The sequence below is a fragment of the Musa acuminata genome, chromosome BXJ1-4 (assembly GCF_036884655.1).
Source record: "Musa acuminata AAA Group cultivar baxijiao chromosome BXJ1-4, Cavendish_Baxijiao_AAA, whole genome shotgun sequence".
NCBI lineage: Eukaryota > Viridiplantae > Streptophyta > Magnoliopsida > Zingiberales > Musaceae > Musa > Musa acuminata.
In genome coordinates, this window is record NC_088330.1 from 27,460,520 (window position 1) to 27,482,492 (window position 21,973).

Consider the following 21,973-nt stretch of genomic DNA (forward strand, 5'->3'; position numbering starts at 1 on the left):
CATTAAAAATAAAAAATAAAAATTCTTTAATTCAGGAGAAACTGAAACCAAGTAAATAGAGGTTTCAGATTCTGAAAACTAATTAGAATAAAAATAGGGGAAATTGATCAAGGCAGACACTTATTCCTTCTTTATTTTCTATGTTGGATCTACAGCAGCAATCTCTCTCTCTCTCTCTCTCTCTCTCTCTCTTACACATACAAGCTCAAAGGAGCTTGACCGAAAGCATCCATCATGCCTTGGGTGGAAGTTTATTATACATATCTACCACTAGTTCAATTTACTAATAAATCCTAAATACTCATTATACTCTTTATCGAAATTAGACATATATTGGGTGAAATCTTTGCATTTCATGCATATTATGATGATTTGTATGTTTGAGATAGAAGAATAGATTTAATTAGGTTTTAATTATTTTTTTAATATAGTAATTAGTGATTTTAATGATGATATAATCAAAATTTGACTTATAATGAGCTAATTCAATGTCTTTAATGCCTATCAGGGTGTCTGACATGTGTATAATAGTCATAGAAGATTAATTAGGGAGTAATTAACTATGTTAATATTGTGACTAGTTTATTTAATGATGAATTAATCAAAATTTGACTCATATTAGGGCAATTCAATATCTTTAATGCCTATTAAAATGTACATATTTATTGTGATGAAAAAGGAACAATTAGGAAGTAATTAACTATGTTAATGTTGTGATTAATGTATTTAATTATGATTTCACTGTAATTTGACTTATATTAGATCAAATTTATGTATTTAATGCCTCTTAGGGTGTTTTACATATTTATAGTAGTAAAATAAAACTAATAGGGATTAATTAAGTTTTTAATATTGTAATTAGTGTCTTTTAAGATGAATTCACCATTATTTGCTCTTAAATTGGGTCAATTCTATGTATTTAACAATTATTATGGTGTTTGACATATTTATAGTGGTAAAAGAAGACTAATTAGGAAGTAATTAATTATAAATTTATTGTAATTTGACCTATATTGGGTCAATTCTATGTATTTAATGTTTATTAGGTTAATTGACATGTTTAAAGTGATAAAATATGATTCATTACATCTAATCATAGCTTGGTATTTAAAATTCGGGTTAATCGTAGCTTATTTATTTGATTCAATCTTGGCAAGGACATGACACCAAAGAAATAAGCACATGATGACGCTTGGGATCATGCCCGAAAGATAAACGGAAACTGTTATCATTAGCAGTACATTCATTGTGATTAGTGACTACATCGGTTGAGTTAGAGGAATAACTCGGTTGAAGATACATTTGGCCGACGGGCTTCCCGATAATGCAAAATGCAAAAAGATTCCGACAGAGGTCCGTCAATTATTTCAAAATAAACTACAACAAACAAGAGGAAAGATACAATTAAAAAGAAGACCAAGGAACATAAAGAATACTACAAGACTACATAGAAATCGATTTATGATGAATATGAGGGTTGCATCGCTAATATCGGCTTGGATCTTAGAGGAGGTATTCATGCATCAATGGAGCATCGATACATGTACAAGAAGGCAATAAGGCATTGACGACCTAACTCATAATAGGAGTATGGTGGTGGAAATGGGTCTGCGCCACAAGGATTCCAGAGATCGGCAAGCATAAGGTAGCCAACTGCCCCTCCTCGTTAGTTGAGCCGGATTAATAGCATGAAATAAGGTGGAATCCATGAGTTTATACAAGGACTTGATAAGAGGTCAACACTAGATATTGCTAATATTGATCCACAAGCCTATCCTCCACTAATAGCGAAGCAAACACAAATAAACGATGCTTATACAAAAGAAAAGAAGAGGGATATTTGCAAGGCAATAGCTAAGTGGTTCAACTTCCACAGGATTCCAACAAACACAGCCCAAGGTTTATATTATCATAGCATTGTGTCTTCGATCCAAAAGGCTAACATGGGGATCCAACCTCCAACACTAAAGGATACCCACAATGTTTATTTAAATGAGGAAGTAGTTGAACTGAAGGATTAGATCAATCCTTTCAGTAGGCAGTAGGACGAGTATAGGGTAACACTTATGTATGATAGTTGGACAAGGACAACAATAATGAGTATTATCAATTTTCTTGTGTATTGCAACAAACAAGTGGTTTTTCATATATCGGTTAATGTTTCTGATGTATTATGTCGAGCTAGAGAATGAGTCAGAGGAGGTGAAGAGTCATCCCATCAACCTCCAATATTACACCAAAGATTCACAGCCAATGTTAAAATGGAGTCGAAGCAATAATGAATCAAAAGGATCCTTTATTTGATGAGGCAAGAGATCCCCCTCGAAGATCATGTTTTATCATCGAGGCAATAAAAGAAGAGGAAACACACCCCCAACAGGAGGAAGATCCCCCTCGATCAAAACGCGATGGATGGAGCCAAGCAACGTCAACTCAGATTACTTAAGAAACCAGCGTCACCTAACCATCATAATCGTCCACCTAGCGTACAAAGGCAAAAGAAAAAGGGAAGACAATAACATCAATGATACCATTGAAAGAATCAAGTCAAACGACGAGACTTCTCAATCGCATTCAGCAACTCGCTCGGTCCGTAAACATGACGACGACAAGGACAATAGTGCCTCGATTGACGATATCAACGATGACAAGAAGTCAATGGTCCTGTATACACAGTTTAATAGTGGTGCATGGGCTGAGAAGCAATATTCTATATATGCCACCCAAGATTCAGATCATGGATCTCAACGAGGTACTAGTCAACTTGATACACAAAAGGAGAAGAAGGCAATGGATGATTTTGAAAAGACGCGACAAAATGTACACGACATAGACACAGAGCGAAGCTCATCACATTCCCAATCATCGTATTATGTAGAGTCTTATATCCAATAGCAGTATAGTGATAATTTGTTATTCTTCTCCAGACAATAGTACGATGACCAATCTTATAATACGAAGCTACAAATCAGCAACGAAAGTAATAGATACCACAATCGTACTTACTTCAAGAGCACCTCAGACATGTGTCGTGAATGATGATTAGACTACGACCATCACCACATTGATGCACCAAGGACATACGATGTATCAGTATACTATATCTAGGATCAATTTCAGGATTGGGTATATCAAACATATTATATTCATATACAGATACATGATCGTGGACCCTGATCCATCGACCATGGGGTCCCGTTGTTATTTTTTATGGTAAAACCAAGTGTATCTATCGATCAATCAATTTATTATTTCATTCATTTGAATCTTAAAGCTTAACTCAAAATTTAACAATTCAAACCAATGGAAGAACAATCCGAAACATGTTCAAAAAAGATATATGCAACTATTATTTCCTTATTTAGAATGTTTTTACTGAAATTATACTAATTTTATATTTATTTACAACCTAAAACCCTTGTATAAGTTTTTCTATTTTTCAAAAAAAATTGAAGCAATTTTTGGCATTAATCTAGGCTGTCGACATGCCCCACCATGCCAACACTTAGTACACCAATACACGGTGGCACGTACCATGCCGCTAGTCGATCAAGACACTAGTTCGGATTGGTAAGGCAAACCTTGACTAAAACCATGAAAAAAATCAATATAATATTAATAAGCAAATATTAACATAATATAACTTTAAAATTTTAAATTATAAGCTAAACATTATATTAAAAACCGAAGGAAAATTGAGAGATAAACTATTTCTACAAAATTAATAGTTTAAAATTTTGATCAGTATCTTAATGTTGTAGATTTTTTATTATTATAAAAATTTTATTTTATTATTTTACTTCATTATTTATGCATTAGGATAATTTCAGTTTGTTATATTGTTGAAACTTGAACATCAAATGCCTCTTATGCAGTCTGATCAATCAATTTGATCTTAAATTTCTTTAATGCTCATCATGATTTTCCACGCCAATTTATATGTGAAATTACTTGAATAATACAAATAATAAAACATTACAACATTCTAGTTCCATTATATATTTTACATTTAAAAATATTAAACACGATGTCCACCATATTGTAAGCTTACTAAATTATTTAGCATAAAAAATCAATGTAAAAACTTGATAGGTCCCGTCAACATATCTTAGTAAATATTAGTTAAAATCAAAATAAGCATTTTTTCTATAGAAAATGAAATCGTAAAGACATGGGCTCAAATTTTAGAGTTATTACCAATTGGCGAAAAGCAAGACAAACATCCCTTGACATTTGCTTCTCTCCTGGAGTTAATAGAACCGGATACCTAACCTGTACAACAAATGACAAATAGTTTAGTAAATAGATGGTACGACAATATAATTAAAATTTAAAAACATATAAAAAGTGATTATCTTAGTGGTATCATGCAAGGTATGCAATACCGTACCGGTGTTTCGAGGTTGGCTCGGTATGGTACGGTACCGGTGTACCGAGAGGTACACCCTGATGTACCAAACTATTTTATAATTTTTATACTGTAGCAGTGCTACAGTGTACTACTGTAGCACTGTAACAGTACCAGGCGGTCCGCGTACCGGTATGCCATCAGACTGGTACGTACTGCCCATACCGGGCGGTACCATTCGGTACTGCATACCTTGGTATCATGTATAATGGTGCCAAAATGAGAACAACCTTTATGGTCAAGACTAGGAACTCAACCTAGGGATATTTGGCTAACTAGGCTAGCATCCCCAAGCACCAAACATTTCAAGTGTCAAATCCGATTACCCTCAACCACATGCAAAGAAAATAAGAATATAAGTGAAAACCCCGTGAGAGGTTGCTTTCTAGATTTAATCTTGCACTAGTACTCAAAGGTTATTATGGGCCTTAGTGACTTGACCAGAAGTTCCACATCTACATATTGATACAAATTAATTATTTTCTTAGTGCAATAAATCTTAGTCATTTAATTTAAGTACAATTAACATATGTGCCATACAAGGTTAAAAAAGCACATTGTCTCTATTACTTGGTGAAGGTTAGTTCAAAGCATATTTCAGAACATAGTGACATAAGTCATGTTCTCCTTTAAATAAATATAATGATTGTCTCAAATGCCGGTCAAATCAATACATCTATTTTGTAGACAAAAAAATAAGATCTAGCCCCAACTTTCTTAATAAAATGCCTAAAACTAACCTAAATTAAAGAAATAATTATGTTTTCAGACAACAAAATATAAGAACTAAACTTCTTGCTACTAACTACATGTGAATAATTTGGATATTAAGCTTTTGATTTACCTTGTCTTCGAGAAAAACCAAATTGAGTTATGGAGAATGAAGCTTTAACTGGTTGACATTAACTTAAATTTGAGAGAGCTAGAGTTTAAAGAGTTTGGGAGAGAAGTTGGGGAAAAATATATTGTGATTGAGAGAGGAAGTGAAGAGAGGTGAAAGAAGGAAAGGCAAGGGGTTTTAGAAGGCCTACAAGTCTTTGTTTTATTGTGTGCAATGAGTAGATCAGCTCCCAGTTTTAAACTTACCGTTCGATCCACTAAGGTTACCACCCTCTAATCCGTGTTCGAGAACAGACCAGAAGATATTGCTCAATCTCCATCCCATTGGCTGGTTGGATGAAAATATATTGATGGGCATGTACCGCTCTAACAAGTTTTTGAAACGTCACCCTAAACAAGTTACTCTCTCCATTGTAAAGATATGGAACATCAATTGGCATCAAGAAAGTAACATTTGTGGGAACAACCTCCTCACTATGCTGACCGCACAATGGAATGGCACCCCCAACCATCCAACATGACATAATCATTGGCAATCCATGAAAAACCCCCTCCAACAATGGTCAAGCAGAAAGTCTATCAAATTCAAGGGCATGGAATCACCATTCTCTCTCAATTGTATGACTCCCTTAAGGTTTGAATCAAAGCCTAATTTGGTTCCAAAGTCCAAACTATAAGCCCTGTTGTATGGGTTAGTGTTGTACTGGTCTGACGTTAGAATATCTAAATAATTCAAGGGTAAGGAAAGATATTTAGCCGTTAGACCTCATTCACAACAATTTCAGGTCACAAAATGAACACAAAAACCAATTCTTTGGCTATGTAACAACACATGAATCCATGGTTACAACTTCCAACATGTGTGAAGGACCAACTATGAACACCGGATACAGATGGCACATGTCAATACAAAATGGGCTTCTTAAAACAATAGCAATGACCACATATCTTACAGAAAAGTTGACCACATATCTTACAGAAAAGTTGACCACAAGGACCAATTGAGATAACACTCTCCAACCAAAAAGGATGCTAAAAGTTTCTAAAAGGGACCTCGATACCAAGATTGCCAAGGTCCTTGCTAGCTATAGAGATAAAACTAGCAAAAACAATGAGTGCATAGAAAACCTTTATAGCCTAAATTATTACATTAAAGCATGTCTATTTAATCCTACATTTTTGCAGCTAAATGGCAAGGGCCCGCAAACAAAGTATTTATCAGCCTAAACATTAATGAAATTTCTGTAACATTCTAAGGATAACACCATGGACTGCCACAAATTGGATATGCATCGTATCGTACAAAGGAGTGCAAGGGATAATCAGGACAAAGAAGTGCAAGGGATAAAGAGGACAATTTAAAAATAACAGGAGATGAAACACAGGAGAAGCATAGATCAAAAAAGGCAAGGATTTTTGGAGATCCAAAGCTTTTGGGCTAATGACAAGAGACATGGGATTGGAAAGTATCAGGTGATATAAAGTGGTATGTTTTAATAGAGTAGTGCCGGATAGTGGAGACAAAAGGAAGGTGCATGATAATGAAGTAAATGAAAGGGATAGAAAGCACAACATAAAAGGTCATTGATTATTTTTTGATTTAAAGTTGGAGACAACTTCCTAATATAGCACTACTTCTACATTTGGAAATAAATGATGAATTAATATATATTAGACAAAAGTGGTGATGGCAGCATTCTGATTGACAAAATGAACTAGTAATTCTTAATTATGTCAGACTGAACCAGCAACATCCCTACTTTCAAGCATCAAAACATGTAAAATACAGATTTGTGAAAGAGAAAGTGCATCAACATAATGCAATATGACTACAATGAAAATCAGATACAAAATTGGATAAGCTATTGATTGATTAAACAACAGCAAAGCTAAAAGATGTTACTTCTTTTCCGTCAGGATTCCTCATGACAACACCATCAACAACAGGAGATTTTCGCGCCTCAGCATGTGCATATTCTGCACCAACAGTATATACCTACAGGAATACCAATCTGAGTTGTGATGCCTCTCCCAAATGAAACAATCAAGAAGACAAGAAATACATCCCACAACACATAAGATACAATTAGAGGATAGATTTAGCATTCTTCCCGATGTAAAGTGTAGGAAGGTAAAAGTTCAGGCAAGCGAACATGATATTTGACAAATTTCACACTAAAGTGCCTCAAACAGGGAACTAAGCCAAAGAGTTCTTGAGTGACAATCGCTTGGAAGTTCTCGCACGACAAGCATGGATAGATAGCAGCAGAACGCCTGCTGCCGGTTCTCCCTTTCTTCCCTCCTTTCACCAATATGATAGCACCTCTGTTAGGGACTGCGGAAGGGGTTGATCTTGTTGTAGTTGCTGCTGCATCTTTAGTTGTCAAGGATGAAGACAAAGCTGTTGGATCTGCGATGGTTCTCTGTCGCAAAATTATGTCGCAGGCTTTAAGGACTCCTTGCTTGCCGATTCGGTTGCTGCTAAAGAAGGGTTGCCGAGGCTTTCTTCCTCTTCTCTTCTTCTACCATTGCTCTCGCCTAGGAAGCTGTCCTAGGCTGGCTGGAAGGCTAGAGAGAAGTAAGAAGGGTGTTGCTACTGTCCTACGGCTGTGGAAGTTCTGTCTGCAAGTTTTTCTCCCTCTTCTCGTCTCTTTCTCTTCTCTCTTCTAAGCTTAGGATCAATTGGGCACTTAAGAGGTGGCACAACCAGGGTGCTTAAAGGGGGCTGCAACCATTTAGATTTATAGGATTAAGGGCAACCAAAATTCCTAATATGATTGAGACTTCTCAATTCCTTGCAGTTGCAGAAGTCTTCCTTTTGGTGCTACCCTAGCTAGCTATGGGCTACCCTAATCCTAGTCCTACTAGGATTGGGATTGAATTAGCTTGGGGATGATTTAGATGGACATGATCACCATCCTCTTTGCTTGGCTGGCGAATTTCAAATCTTTCATCGAACTAATTGGATCTCAGGTGACGAGAAACTGCATTCCATCCTTTTGGAGTTGATACTTTTGGGCTCAGCGAAAGCACACAACATCTTGATCAAATAAGTAGGGGCTCTCAAGGATTATTTGGCATATGTTAAGCAGAACCACATCGCATGTCACCTCATCGATGAATTCCTTTGTATTGGCGAAGCGTATCTTATGTTGTGAGTCAATCTTTGTCTCCACATCATCATGAAGCCATCCAAGAGGATATAGGCACAAATGCAATGTCGTCTCTCGGCCGAGCTTCTTGAGCAAGCTACCCGAGATATGGTTCTTTTGGCACCTGATGACGAAAATCTGTCAACGACTTCTTGCTTCACTTGAATCGTTATAGTGATAAGCTCCTAGCAAACCTTTTGACCGAGAGTCAAATTCGAGTATATAATCTTCAGTTTGGCGACCAGTAATAGACTCGGATCCACGCAAGGAACCAATGAAAGTTCGATGGAGTCATCGTCCACGATCATGGTCGCAGTTCACCGACCTTGATCGTTCTTCAACCACTTCTTTAGGAAGAATTCGAGATGAACCTTCCAAAATTTCTCTAGTGTGACCTACAATTTTACAATAATTACAGAATAAAATTTATTCAATAAATCATTTTGTTTTGAAATAAGATGAGGTTTTACCACTCCCATTGTTTTTCTTGGCATTTGGGTGCCTTCCTTTTGGCCTTCTTTGCATTCTTCTCAATGCGTGTTTGATTCTTATTCTCAATCGTCATTGCAATCAAACTTACTATCGTGATGTCATGAGTTCTGAAGAGGCTTAGTTTTGTATCGATCTAGGCATAGAGGTCAGTAGAGTATTTCAGGGTTCACCATTTCGGGTACCACACCCGTCTCGAAAATTTGTTGGTACGGTACGTACCAATTTGTACCAATGTATACACACAATATACAGGACGTGCCAACGAGAACTCGAGTGAGCCAGATCTCGATAACGAGTCAAATCGGTGCATACCACCCCATACCATACAGACTTGGGCGGTTCAATAAACCTTGGTGTATTTCGTCACCGTCGAGTGATCGTTGAGGGAGATTCAGAGTGCCAACGCTTGTTGTCAAAACTCGATGGTGTATTATTGTATGGATTGATCCCTTCCTTGACAAAAGTAATGTCACTTCATCTTTCTTTAAGATACCTCATAGGGCAGAATTCCTCTCAGGTGAGCCTTTTGAATTGTGTTCATGACACGACTTCAACATCGTTGATATAAAGATATGCTTTCCACCATACGAGTGTGTATTTAATCAACATGAGTCACAAAAACATCACCCTATCGTCATTGTTGTAACCATATAGATCAAAGTAAGTTTCAAGTTGATCCATCCATGAGTCTAATATCTCAGTATTGATCGAGCCGTAGTAGGAGGATATATTGATGCGAGCCTCGACTCGAAACAATCGAATTCTTACTGCGATGTTATGCTCGAAAGCATCTTCTTCGTGGCAGCACATCTTGGATGGAGACGACTATCTCTCCTATCTTGTGATGTTCTTTACTCAATCGTCCTTCATAGTTGGGTTGGCTTAGGCTTGCATCCAACCAATCACAATATCCATCTGCTAGGCTAATACTATTACTAGGCCATAAGGCCGAGCAAAGTTGTTAGGTTGTTGGTTGTCATCCCGTTGATGAATCTTCCTCCAAGTGAGCATGGCATGATCTCCAACTCGTGTAATTCTTCGCCCAACTCTTTATATCCTTGTCCCGTGGTCACCATCCATAAGATCATTTCTCTAATACCACATTATCCGTATGGGGTTCGGGTGCGATGATCTGTCGATCCGATACCACCTCTCAGATGGATGTTTTGGTGAAGGAGTTATGTTTTTGCAATAAAAACATAACATAGAATGGGGAAATTAATCTACTCTTGTCGTAAGTTTAAAGTGCCTAAAATAGGGAACTATACAGCAAAGTGTTCTCAAGCAACAATCACTTGGAAGTTCTCGTGTGATAAGCATGGACAAATAGTGGCAGAACGCTTGCTGCTGGTTCTCTCTTTTATCCCTACTTTCACCAATCAGACAACACCACCTCTGTTAGGAACTGAGGAAGGGGTTGATTCTATTGTAGTTGTCGTATCTATGGTTGTCGAGGGTGAAGACGAAGCTACTAGTTCTGTGACAATTCTCTTTTGTAAAATTCTACTGCAGGCTATAAGAAGAGGACTCCTTGATCTCGGCTATTGCTGAAGAAGGGCACTCAAGGCTTTCTTCCTCCTCTCTTCTTCTACTACTACCTCTTGGCTAGAAAGTTGTCTCAGGCCAGCCAGAAGGCTAGATAGAAGTAAGAAGGGAGCTGTTACTGTCCTACGAGTGCAGAAATTCTGTCCGCAAGTTCTTCTCTTTCTGTTCTCTCCTCTCTTCTTAACTTAGGGCCAATTGGGCACTCAAGAAGGAGCACAACTTGGGTGCCATAAGGGGACTACAACTCAATTTATAGGATTAAAGGCATCCAAAATCCTAACATAATTAGGACTTCTCAGTTCCTTACAATCAAGCCGTAGGAGTCTTCCGTTGGAGGTTGCATTAATCCTAATCCTACTAGGATTGAGATTGAACTGCCTTGAGGATGCCTTAGATGGGGCTCTCTCACTTTTATAACTGAGGTAGGGCAAGAGTCCGAGTTTCAAGACTTTCCTTACAGGGCTAGCATAGAGCCTTCTCCTACTCCAAGTAGGAGCATGCTTCCCTTGGTGGCTACTGCTATTTGGGTGAGAACTACCCTAATCCGAACCTATTAGGACATGGATTAAGGTAAGTGGGCTGCTGTGACGAGTTTTCCTTGGTCAAATAGAGATCTTAGGCTTCAAAAGAACCTTGGATAAGGATTAGCCAAGCTGGTTGAGGAGTGTTAAGAATGTCCCTAGTCAACTTATTCCATGAGAGATCAAATTTTGTTATATTCAAGGGATCATCTATGATATAAGTGATTAAGGTTAGTTATATCAAATGAAGAATGCAATCGGAAAGAGCTTACAATATTAGAAATTTTCTTAGCTTAGCTGACCAGAATTACACATCAAAAGCTCTTGGCCTATCTTTTGCCTCAAAAAGTAAGAAAGCACTCAATCAAAAGATAAGAAAGGACTCAATCAAAAGATGAAAAATCTCAAAACAACTAGTATGGTACTTGCATTAAGACGTACAAGTCATCTCTCGCAACAACTAGTATGGTACTTACACTCAGATGAACAAGTGATCACAAGAAGGCCATTACTTCTTATTGTTGACAAATTCCAATGAAGTCATAGAAATAGAGAAGATTCATCGAGTTCCAAAGGTCATTTCAAGATTAAATCAAAGTATGACAATTTCAGGTCAAATAATGGGACAAAAAATGTTATTGTACCTAGTAATAAATATTTCTTTTAGGACAACTAGTAATTGTGACTGAGTTCTCCAAAAGTTTCTATTGATTGAAAACCTAGTATTCGTCAGAGTTCAACGAACATTCAATTACATTTTAAATCCATCTTAACTAAATCAAGAAATAATTATCACTAGCATCATGAAATATCCCATGTTGTTTTATTGTCTATAAGGTTATGACATAAATACAAAACTGTAGGATATTACAAAAGGAAATAGCTCTCTTACTATGCCAATTTTCACAAAAACAGTCAAATATAAATATTTGACAGCAGGATCTTCTGGCAAGATAAAGTTTTACAAGGATATTGTGATATGCTCGAGTGATGATTAATAAATCTCAATGTGGATAATGAATGTGATATTTAATTAAACTTGTGGCTCAGACAAAGCAAACACAACTAGATATCTACGTTTAGGTTAATATCATCTTCAATAAAACCTGAAGCCATTGTATATATATTCCTGTGTACTTCCATCTAGATCAATATAAGGATATGCACGCCTAAATCCAGTTACATGTTTCTTAAAAATATGAAAAACTCTTTGTTTCAAAAGTATGACTGGCAACAAGTACCAAGGAATATTTACCAAGATGACAACAATACTAGCAAGACAATAACATTAAAAAAAATAATAATCAGGAAAACCTTCACGTCTGTTCCACCAGTAGGCATGAACTCCTCATAGATGTAAGAGCCCTCACGCCTCACCCTCCTTACCTCTGGATGAAATTCGCTTGACCGATTTCCAACCTATAGATCAGCATAGTAAGTTTCTTGGTGCTGCAATTCCAAAGCTTGACTACAAATGACAGCAATGCCCCATGCAGTTTTTCTGCTTTTATTAGTTAAAGCACTTAAATAGCATTTTAGAGACAAGCCAAGAGACATATAGAATTCATTTATATTTATTTGCATAAAGCATATCATAGTTTGTCAATATAGATTCGGCAAAAGTTTTAACCTCAATAATTATAGGTTGAGTCACAACAGTGAAATCAAATACCAGTTCAATAACTGTTCCCATAACCAACAGGATAGGTATGTACCTATAAACTAGGTAGTATATTGACCTGTATCATCTAGAATATTTGAAAATAATAATAGGAAATAAGAAATGAAATGTATCACATAAATTGTCAATAATCCCTTCTTCCCCAATTGTCAATAATCACTTTTGGCCCTGCAATATTTTAAATACAAGTTCAATAACTGTTCCCGTAACCAATTGGATAGGCATATACCAATAAACTAGGCAGTATATTTACCTGTATCGCCTAGAATTTTTGAAAATAATAATAAGAAAAAAGAAATGAAATGTATCACATAAATTGTCAATAATCCTGTTGCGCCCATCTTTTCTTTTATTTCCTGTTTCCTCATATCATTCACATCTAGGAATGGTACATGAACTGCAACTGTCGAAAGATTTAGCATGTATATTACATTTTTTTTAAAAAACCAAGATAGGGAAAAAAAGATCATCACACAGTTCCTGTTAAAAATAACGAACCCAGATTGACAGAGCATTTTATTTGAAAATAATTTAAAAAGAACCATTCAAAAATGAGATGGGTAGAGAAAACTCAAAAAGAACATATATTTCATTTATCACTCTTAGAAAAACCCCATTTTATGCTCAAGGACCATTCAAATGACTAAGGCAAGACATCTCTAAACCAATAACTTCCCCATGTTAACATAGTATGTTCAATCCTAGGATCAACTGTAGGGAACGGGTTGTAATCTGCCTTGGAGAGGAACCACTCCAATAAATTAAGCAGACTCAGAACTGCACCATATGAAACCAAAGATAAATGCAAGTAATAAAGTGTGAAGTTCAATTCTAATTGCCTATTCAATCAGCACCTAGAAATGCATATATAGATGGGCCAAATCAACAAGCTAGCAAAAGATAAGGTGCTTATTTGGTAGCACTTAGGGATAAATTTGACATTAAATTCTTATTTCTTCAAGATCATCCTATTCATCAAAACACAACTTCCATCAATCACAAAGTAACACCTTAAGGAATAACAACCATGGTCTTAGACTACAGAGAAAAATATTGGCCCGAATCTTAAGCTCCTTACAACTTACATCCATGTAGAAATAACGAATTCAAATTGTGAATCAGGGGTAGGAGTGTTGATCCTCAAGAACTAAGCTTTAAATTCATTGTAGAATTTACATAATTACCTATCAGGACTATGTTAAGTATTTTCACATCTTCATAAACAGAGATGCCTAATAAGTCAGTGGACTAAATATCCTCATCTAGATGACAAGTCCCATGATAGATCCATTAGTCACTTGAAGCTGACAGTTAGAAATCCCAACAATCAGAAATGGAAAATTAACATAACTGAGAAACAAATGATCTGCCGTATGCCAAAATGCCATTTTTCCTCTAAAACTGTATATATCAAAATGGGGTAAATTTATGCATTATTTTGCATATTATACTATACATACGAGAGACCAAGAGAATACATCGTTTCCTCAAACATTTGAAATATTTTTTTGTAAATTGAGACTTAATTTAATCATATTAATGGCAGATAACTTTAACTAATATAAAGAATTCTTTGTTATAGTTAGAAATAGTTATGAAATAATATCAGAAGCTAGCAGCCAAGAGTATTACTGTTCTTTTAATACTCAAAGCCTCTTACCGAATATATCTAACAACCACAGAAGGGCATCACTTGCATCTGACCATAAAAGATCAGATATGATTACCATAAAAAACCATGTGATTTACATCAAAGTACAAAAATCAATCCACAAATAGCATATAATTCATATGGATAGCAGAAAGAAAATAAAAAGCTAGTCAATGATTTAATTACAAAGCAAACCTTCCGAAATAACTCTTTCATTCCACCACCAGCAGAGCTAGGATAGTATATCATTATACTGTGATCATCCCCTTTTGAATGAGCAATATTATAAATCAGTAATGTTTGCACAGTAGTCCAACAAAAAGAAAACTTAAGAAAAAAACATAAATGAGAATATGTATATACAATTTTGCCAAAAGTGTAAGAAATCAGACAAACTAAGTCGAGATTTGATCAACATGTGAAAAAACAAACTCCTTCTCACATGTGAAATCCCTACCTACGACAGGCCAACTTTTCTAATTTCCTCATGGCTCGGGTAACCGTGACAGGTCAAAAATCACAATTAACCAATAAAATAATCAGAATAGTTCATAAAACAAGACAGTGGGATTGGCCACTAATGATCTAATTTAATTATATTTAACCAATATCAATTAAGTATGAAACTGAAACCACTCATCTTCGAAGGATCACCGGGACAAGCATGATCCTTGACCAATCCTAGTTGTACCTCCAATTATCGACTATCAATTGAATACCAGCTGTTTCAAAATAAATTATGCCAATAAACCCCTCTCGAACACGATCAATCCTACTATCGAGCTTTTAGAAACATGTATGGTACCTGGTAAGAAGTAAGAACCAATATTTATTGACTACTATAAAGCCGTATGATCTAAAAATTCCATGATATCCTCGTATTAGATGGTATTAGATGGTCAGTACAATGATATCCTCATACGAGTGTACAATGGCATGGTATGGTGACTATGGACGATACTGCAATTTGAAAGCATGCCTTCTAAGCCTGGGTAAATTCCATCTATTTCCTCATGGGTGGAACATCTAATTTCCACAATTATCATCTCACTTATTCTAGTTCTAGTTAGGGTTTAGGATTTAGGGTTTAGGGTTTTGAGGTGGAGAAAGTTGACAAATTTTGTGTCCACATGACACATACATTATGCACACATACATTAAGCCTTGTAATCTCCCCATTTTGTTCCATACAAATTAAAGCATTGGTAAGGGGCAAGCCTTGGCAATGGTAAAGTTGCTCAAGATTCAAGCCACAAAATCACTCATAGGAGGCTGCCAACATTGACCCTCCTAGACCCATCATTGAAAGAGTCGTGTAATGGCTCCTCTCTTTTTAGGTAACTTAGGTTGTATGAAACAATACTAGAGCAAATTTAAGAACTTGGTACAGAGCCTGTACCACCCTATATCGAAAAAACACAAAGCCTTTACTACTTGGTACAGGTCTAGCACCGAGTGAACCGTCCAGTTTCCAGTGCAAAGCCTCTACTACCCACTACAGTTCTGCTATCAAGCAGACTGTATGGTTTGCACCAGTTCGTGTATTGAATATTGATAACCTATCGGACCGATAAACACTACCCATACAGAACCATCCTAGCACTATTGGAAACCATGGTCAGTATACGTATGTTAAACCCTACCGAAGACATATAGAACAATATAATGTGGCAAGACTTACATTCAAAACATGACTACTTGCACCCAAAAGTAGAAATCTATGAAGAAGCACGGACACGTCAATTTGGTGGGTGTATTCATGACAAACAAGTGTCGAACATAGATATGTCACTGACACAATCGGACACGTGGCTGACCTGTGTCTATTTTTATTTATTTTTTTATTTTTGGAAATGACGTATCAATGTCAGAATACCTCTCTCAAGCCCCTCCCCACTGCTCCAGCACCCTTCCTCGGGTGACACTCGTGTGCGGCACTAAGTTCGCGTGACCCTCACATTTGGGGATTTCTTATCAAACCTGGAGGATCATTGATGTTAAATCATGGTTCTCTAGCGGAATGCAAGGTGTGATGCAGCACAAGTAGAGTGCGGCGATAACAAGGGGGTTCCAACCTAGGCTTCCAACGACAATGGGAGCATATTCAACACAACACCACAACCTGCACCTCGAGCCCACCTACATCTAGTTAAAGGCTGAAGCCACTATAGCATGACCTCGACGACCACAACCCGCCTCGAAAAACCCCGACTTCACCCACATCGGACAATGTGTGCCCTCGGTAACCCGCAACCTCACTAGCACCCATTGCCTGATCACGTGAGGCCCTTGGTGACTCGCAACATGCATCACGACCCATCGCCTATCACTATGCGCCCACAATGTCCCTCTCGCCCTCAAGGACTCATCGGGACGTCACTTATCACCAGCGACCTCGTTCGTGCAAACCCTTGATGTCCCGTTGTCCTGTCCCCTATCACCCGCGGCCTCGCTCATACAAACCCACGAGCTCGATCGCAGTAATAAGCCTTTTAGCTTTTGTTTCTTTTTAAATTTTTTTTAGAAATTTATTACCACATTTTTGTGTTTTGATGTCCCTAAATTATAATTTCCCAAGCTCAAAGAGAACATATAACTATATTCATGGTAGGTTTTGTTACTGCATCTTATTATGATTAACTTGTATTGTTAAATATATGAGTAATAAGTTAGAGTATAACAAGAGTAAAGTAAGCTATATGAACATATGTAAGGAATTTATTAAAAGAATATCAAGTGTACTCTGTGGAACTAAACTACTTGCACCATAAGCTATAATTTGGTGCAAAGCTTAGAGTTATTACGTGGAAATATTTTTTTTTTGTTAACCATTGTTTGGTAAAGTAATTGCAAAGACTTGTATGAATGATAATTTTATATACTGCAAAAATTACTTGTATTTAATAAATAATTTTATATACTACAGAAATCAAACAGTGCAGAATCTTTTTCTTTTCATATGAATCCTTGTTGCTTTCTAATAAATTTAATTGTAATATATCTGTACTATCTAAGTACATTTATTAGAATCAAACAGTGCAGGTTAGATATTATTTATTATTGTTTTTTAGCCATAATATACGTTACATTATTATTATATCATAATTATAGCAATATGGTTTTCATTTTATTTTTGCTTTTACAGAAACACATATAAGACTATATTGACATGAAATTTCCACCAGTGTTACGATTATAATTAGAAATTTTAATATAAAACCATTATTTGAAGTACTCCATCTTATGTGCCCTCTATAAAATGTTGAATTATAATTTAGGCACAATCATGGTTTTCAAATTTCAATTATCATAATTACATGGATTCTCTATTTTATTGCATTTCCTTGGTTTCTTTCTTGCACATTAGAGATAACGATCTAATTCTACAATTTTATTACATTTCCTTCTCCATTTTATTAATAATCACTTTTATGTTTATTTTTTATGTTACTTGATGAATATTGTTCTTTTCATGGTTTTTGATGGAAAAGAGAGTCATCCACCAGAACCTTCGGAATGAGTTCATCGAGTACTATCAGTATAACTTTGATAGAATTTATGTTCTTACTATATCTAATGATAAGGAACATTACAAACCGTTATAGAGACATGTCACTAAAATGGACAAATTAAGCGGAGGTGGTGAGAATATTATATGGCACTGTAATTTTTGTCATTAAGTCAAGAAAAGTGTTTATACAAGAGATAGAGCACATCTATTAAAGATGACCGATCAACAAATTATAGTATGCAAAAATTAACAATGAAGGATATCTATGATATGCAAAAATTTAAAGACAAAACAACAAAGAGCTCTGGAAAAAGTATTACCCCCTTCTACTATTTTTGTCAGTAGGTATTCTAATGAAAATAAAGTGATAGTAACAAAGTGAAATGTATTGAATAGCACGTGATCAATTACATTATGAAATAGCTAGAATATTTTATTCTGCTGGTTTTAATTTCACCTAGAAAGAAATCTGTATTATATTAGTGTTTTTATTTTTACTGTGAACAATCCTTTATCTTGATCTGGTTATTTACCAGCTGGTAATAATTTATTAGGAACAACTCTCCTTCGAAAAGTAAGAAAAAATATTGAGAGGTTCTTACGGTCGATTAATGGCACATAGAATGAAAAAGGAGTTTGTATTGTAAGTGATGAATTGAGTGATTCATAAAAGAGGCCCTTAATTAACTTTATGATTATGACTGATGGTAGAGCCATGCAGTCAATTGCAAGATAAATATTTTATTTCAAATTTAATGAATGAACTTTATAAATGAGGTTGCAGAAGTGACTTTCTGTAGTGACCAGAAGTTATTTCAAATTTGATGAAAGAAGTTATCAAATTTACGAAAGAATTTATGGTTTGGGTCATTAAAGTTACTTTCTGTAGCTGAGAAAAAGTTTGCCTCAACAATTATTATGCTTAAAAGGTTTTAACTTATCAACAATGGACTTCAACCTAAGGTTCTAAATACCATACCATATTAGTGTATCGAGCTTTGCTCGGTATGGTATGGTACAGCATACCGAGCGGTATGCCTAAAATACGCATAAAACCTTCCAAAAATAATTGAAAAATATTTAAAAAAAAGTTAAGATAGGCTTTTTAAGTTAAAAATAAATATATATTTAGTATAGTTTTAGCAAAACTAATGTAAATTAGGTAAGAATAGTGCCACAAATCCATTTCGGGCTTTGAGGAGTAGCCTTGTGCAAGGTTCGCAATTTCGATCCATTCCGGATCGTCCTTCCGTTAATATTGAATTATCTACAAAAAATTATTTGAATTGATAGATTATTTTATATACAACTTAAACTTTAAGATTCAAATAAATTAAGTAATCACGTGTAGATATAGCTGATTCTACCACCAAAAGAAACGACGAGCATTTACGGGTGGTAGATCGAGATCGAGATCCCCGATCCTATGTATCTGTATATCAATATAATATGTTTGTCGGATCCAATCCTAAAATTGATCCCACGACATAGTGTATTGATACACCGTATATCATTAATGCATCAATGTAGTGATGGTCCTAGGTTGATCATCATCAATCACGTGTCCGAGGCGGCTCTTGAGGCATGTATTGGTGAATGTCAGAACTTTTAATTTCGCTACTGATTTGTTATCATGTATCATACTATTGCTCGGAGAAGTATAACCAACTATCACCGTACTATTGTTGGTCATAGGATTCTCCATCATACTATGGCTATGAATACGATGAGCTTCATTCTGTGTCTACGTCGTGTAGGCTCTGTCGCATCTATTCAAAATCATCCATTGGCTTTCCCTTCCCCTTCCGTGAATAAACTTGACTAGTACCTCGTCGAGTTCCACAATTTGATTTAATCCATAATTCATAGCTTTGTTGAGTTTAGGAGAGTGAAAATATGAGAAAAAGAGAGAGAATGTGAGAAAAAATGAGTTTCAGAGAGTTTAAAAAAGTGCAAGTGAAATGGATTGAAATGGGCGAGAGGAAAGGGTTTAAAAACCCTTAAGGAGGCCTTCAACGATCAAATTGACCATTACAACACTGTTACCATTCGATAACGATCGAAATCGACCGGTACTGGCCGGTACAGATCAGTAACAATCGAAATTTCAAACGTTACCACTCGATACAGCCACGTATCACCTGATATGGGGCCAAATACTTACTATCGCTCGATAGCGGGTGGTTCGCATGCCGATCTATTGGCAGACCAGTACGTACCGGGCGGTATGGTACGATATTCAAAATATTGTTTCAAACAATGGTTATTAGCGACAAATGGTCATTTTAGACAAATAATAATATTGGTAAAACTAAGATTCGTAATTACGTATCGTACCGACATGTTGAGCTTTGCTAGGTACGGTACGATATGAGTGTACCGAGCGATATGCCAGGGTGTACCGCTCAGTATATATATAATATAAAAATCAATATATAAAAATATAAAAATAATATAAAAAATAAAAAGAAAAAGGAGGCATATGCTGCCTCGACGACGTTGTCTCCTTTTCTTCTCCTCATCTACGACGTTCAATGAAGACATCAAAGGCCGCACGTGACTCCAACCTTCGGCGAAGAACGCGGCGAAGAAGAAGCCGAGCAACCGCCTCTCCGTTACCCTGGATCGGGATCGTTGAGGGAGGGCGATGATAGATCGAGAAGAGTCGAGGTTTTCCAGATTCTCCCTCTTCCTCTCCCTCGACGCTTCTTCTCTTACCGCAGCCAGGTCGTAGCCAGGCCGCTGCTAGGCTGATACCGCTCCGTAGTGGGCAACAACGATCGAAGTCAACCGTTAAAGACCTGTTTCGGGCGGTAACGATCGAAATATCAACTATTACCGCCCAATACAGCCCTGTATCGTCCGATACGAGGCTAGATCAATAGTACTGCTCGGTAGCGGGTGGTCCATGAACCAATTTGCTAGCGAACTGATACGTACCGCTTGGTACGGGCGGTATCATTCGAAATTAAAATCCTTGGGTAAAACAAGATTTGTGAACAAAAAATTGTTTGATGATATTTGGTTGAATAATATTAATTATATTATTGATTTCATTGAATCTACTTATGATATGCTTAGATTATATGGCAAGGATAAACCATGTATTCATGTAGTATATGACATGCGGGGCAATATGATTAAGAAAATAAAAGAAAAAATATATATCAACATTAAGGAAAGAAATCAGATCTTTTTATAATGTAATTTAGAAATTCTTATTGATCATTCAACAAAAAATAATACTCCACTTCATTGATTGGTGCATTCTTTAAATCCCAAGTAGCTACCTAAGAAGAAACAAAATCTTGATATATTTTTCAAATTATTATATTTTATAGTTTATTCAAATTATTATAACAATTTAACAAGAAGCAATAAAAAAATTAAGATTTAAAAATAAAATAAGTTAATAATAGGTTAACAATTAATCAAAAGTAATAAAAAACTCTATATTAAAAATAAGAATAAAATAATAAAATAGGTAGTATACCTTGCGACGCAGCGCAACTAAGGAAGAAGCAACGACAAGTGAGGAAGAAGCTTCGTCGGGTGCTAGTGAAGTCACCGAAGGCCTGAAGGCGTGCAATGGCCGCCAGGTCACTCGTAGGTGTGGGGCGCTCAAGGTGGAAGGACCAACAACATCAAGCAAATGGCAAAGAAGCACATAGGGCACTTGGGGCGAAGACAACTCGCGACGATAAAGAGGCACTCAAGGTGAAGGGCTCGAGAGCACGCATCAATGGTCGGGTCACTCGTAGGCGGGTCATCGAGGAAGAAGGGTTAAAACCTTCAATTCACTCAATAGTCGAAGTATAGGTGGTCGGCGAGTGGTGGTGGTCTAGTGAGGCGCTCGACGTAGGGGCAGAGCCTACCTCTTCCACAAGTGGGGCGGGGGAAAAGGTTTCATTAGTGAGAAAGAAAGGAAGCCATGCAAGTGAGGAAGAAGGGTTCCACGATGCCTTCGCACGTGAGCACCCAATCCAACACGCAAACGCCATATCCAACGATTTAAAAAATAAAAAAGGACACATGTTTGATCGAGTCGGTGATGAATCTATGTCCGACACGAGCACAGCACCAAAACCATCGCGTCCATGCTTCCTAGGTATTTATCAATTTTGGTTTCTAATGATATTTATTATATAATTAAGTATATTTATGAAATTATT

General features: G+C 36.3%; 1 protein-coding gene across 5 annotated transcripts in view; it reads right to left on the reverse strand.

The window, feature by feature from the left end:
* Positions 1–21,973, reverse strand: part of LOC135584213 (inositol hexakisphosphate and diphosphoinositol-pentakisphosphate kinase VIP2-like) — a 94,753-nt gene that overhangs the window by 49,974 nt on the left and 22,806 nt on the right. For all 5 annotated transcript variants that reach the window (XM_065171481.1, XM_065171487.1, XM_065171494.1 and 2 more), the window contains 4 exons: positions 14,486–14,556; positions 12,273–12,377; positions 7,152–7,244; positions 4,198–4,272 (listed from right to left, as the gene is read on the reverse strand). In XM_065171481.1, the coding sequence (XP_065027553.1) occupies positions 4,198–4,272; positions 7,152–7,244; positions 12,273–12,377; positions 14,486–14,556 (344 nt within the window). The remainder of the gene's footprint in view (positions 1–4,197; positions 4,273–7,151; positions 7,245–12,272; positions 12,378–14,485; positions 14,557–21,973) is intronic.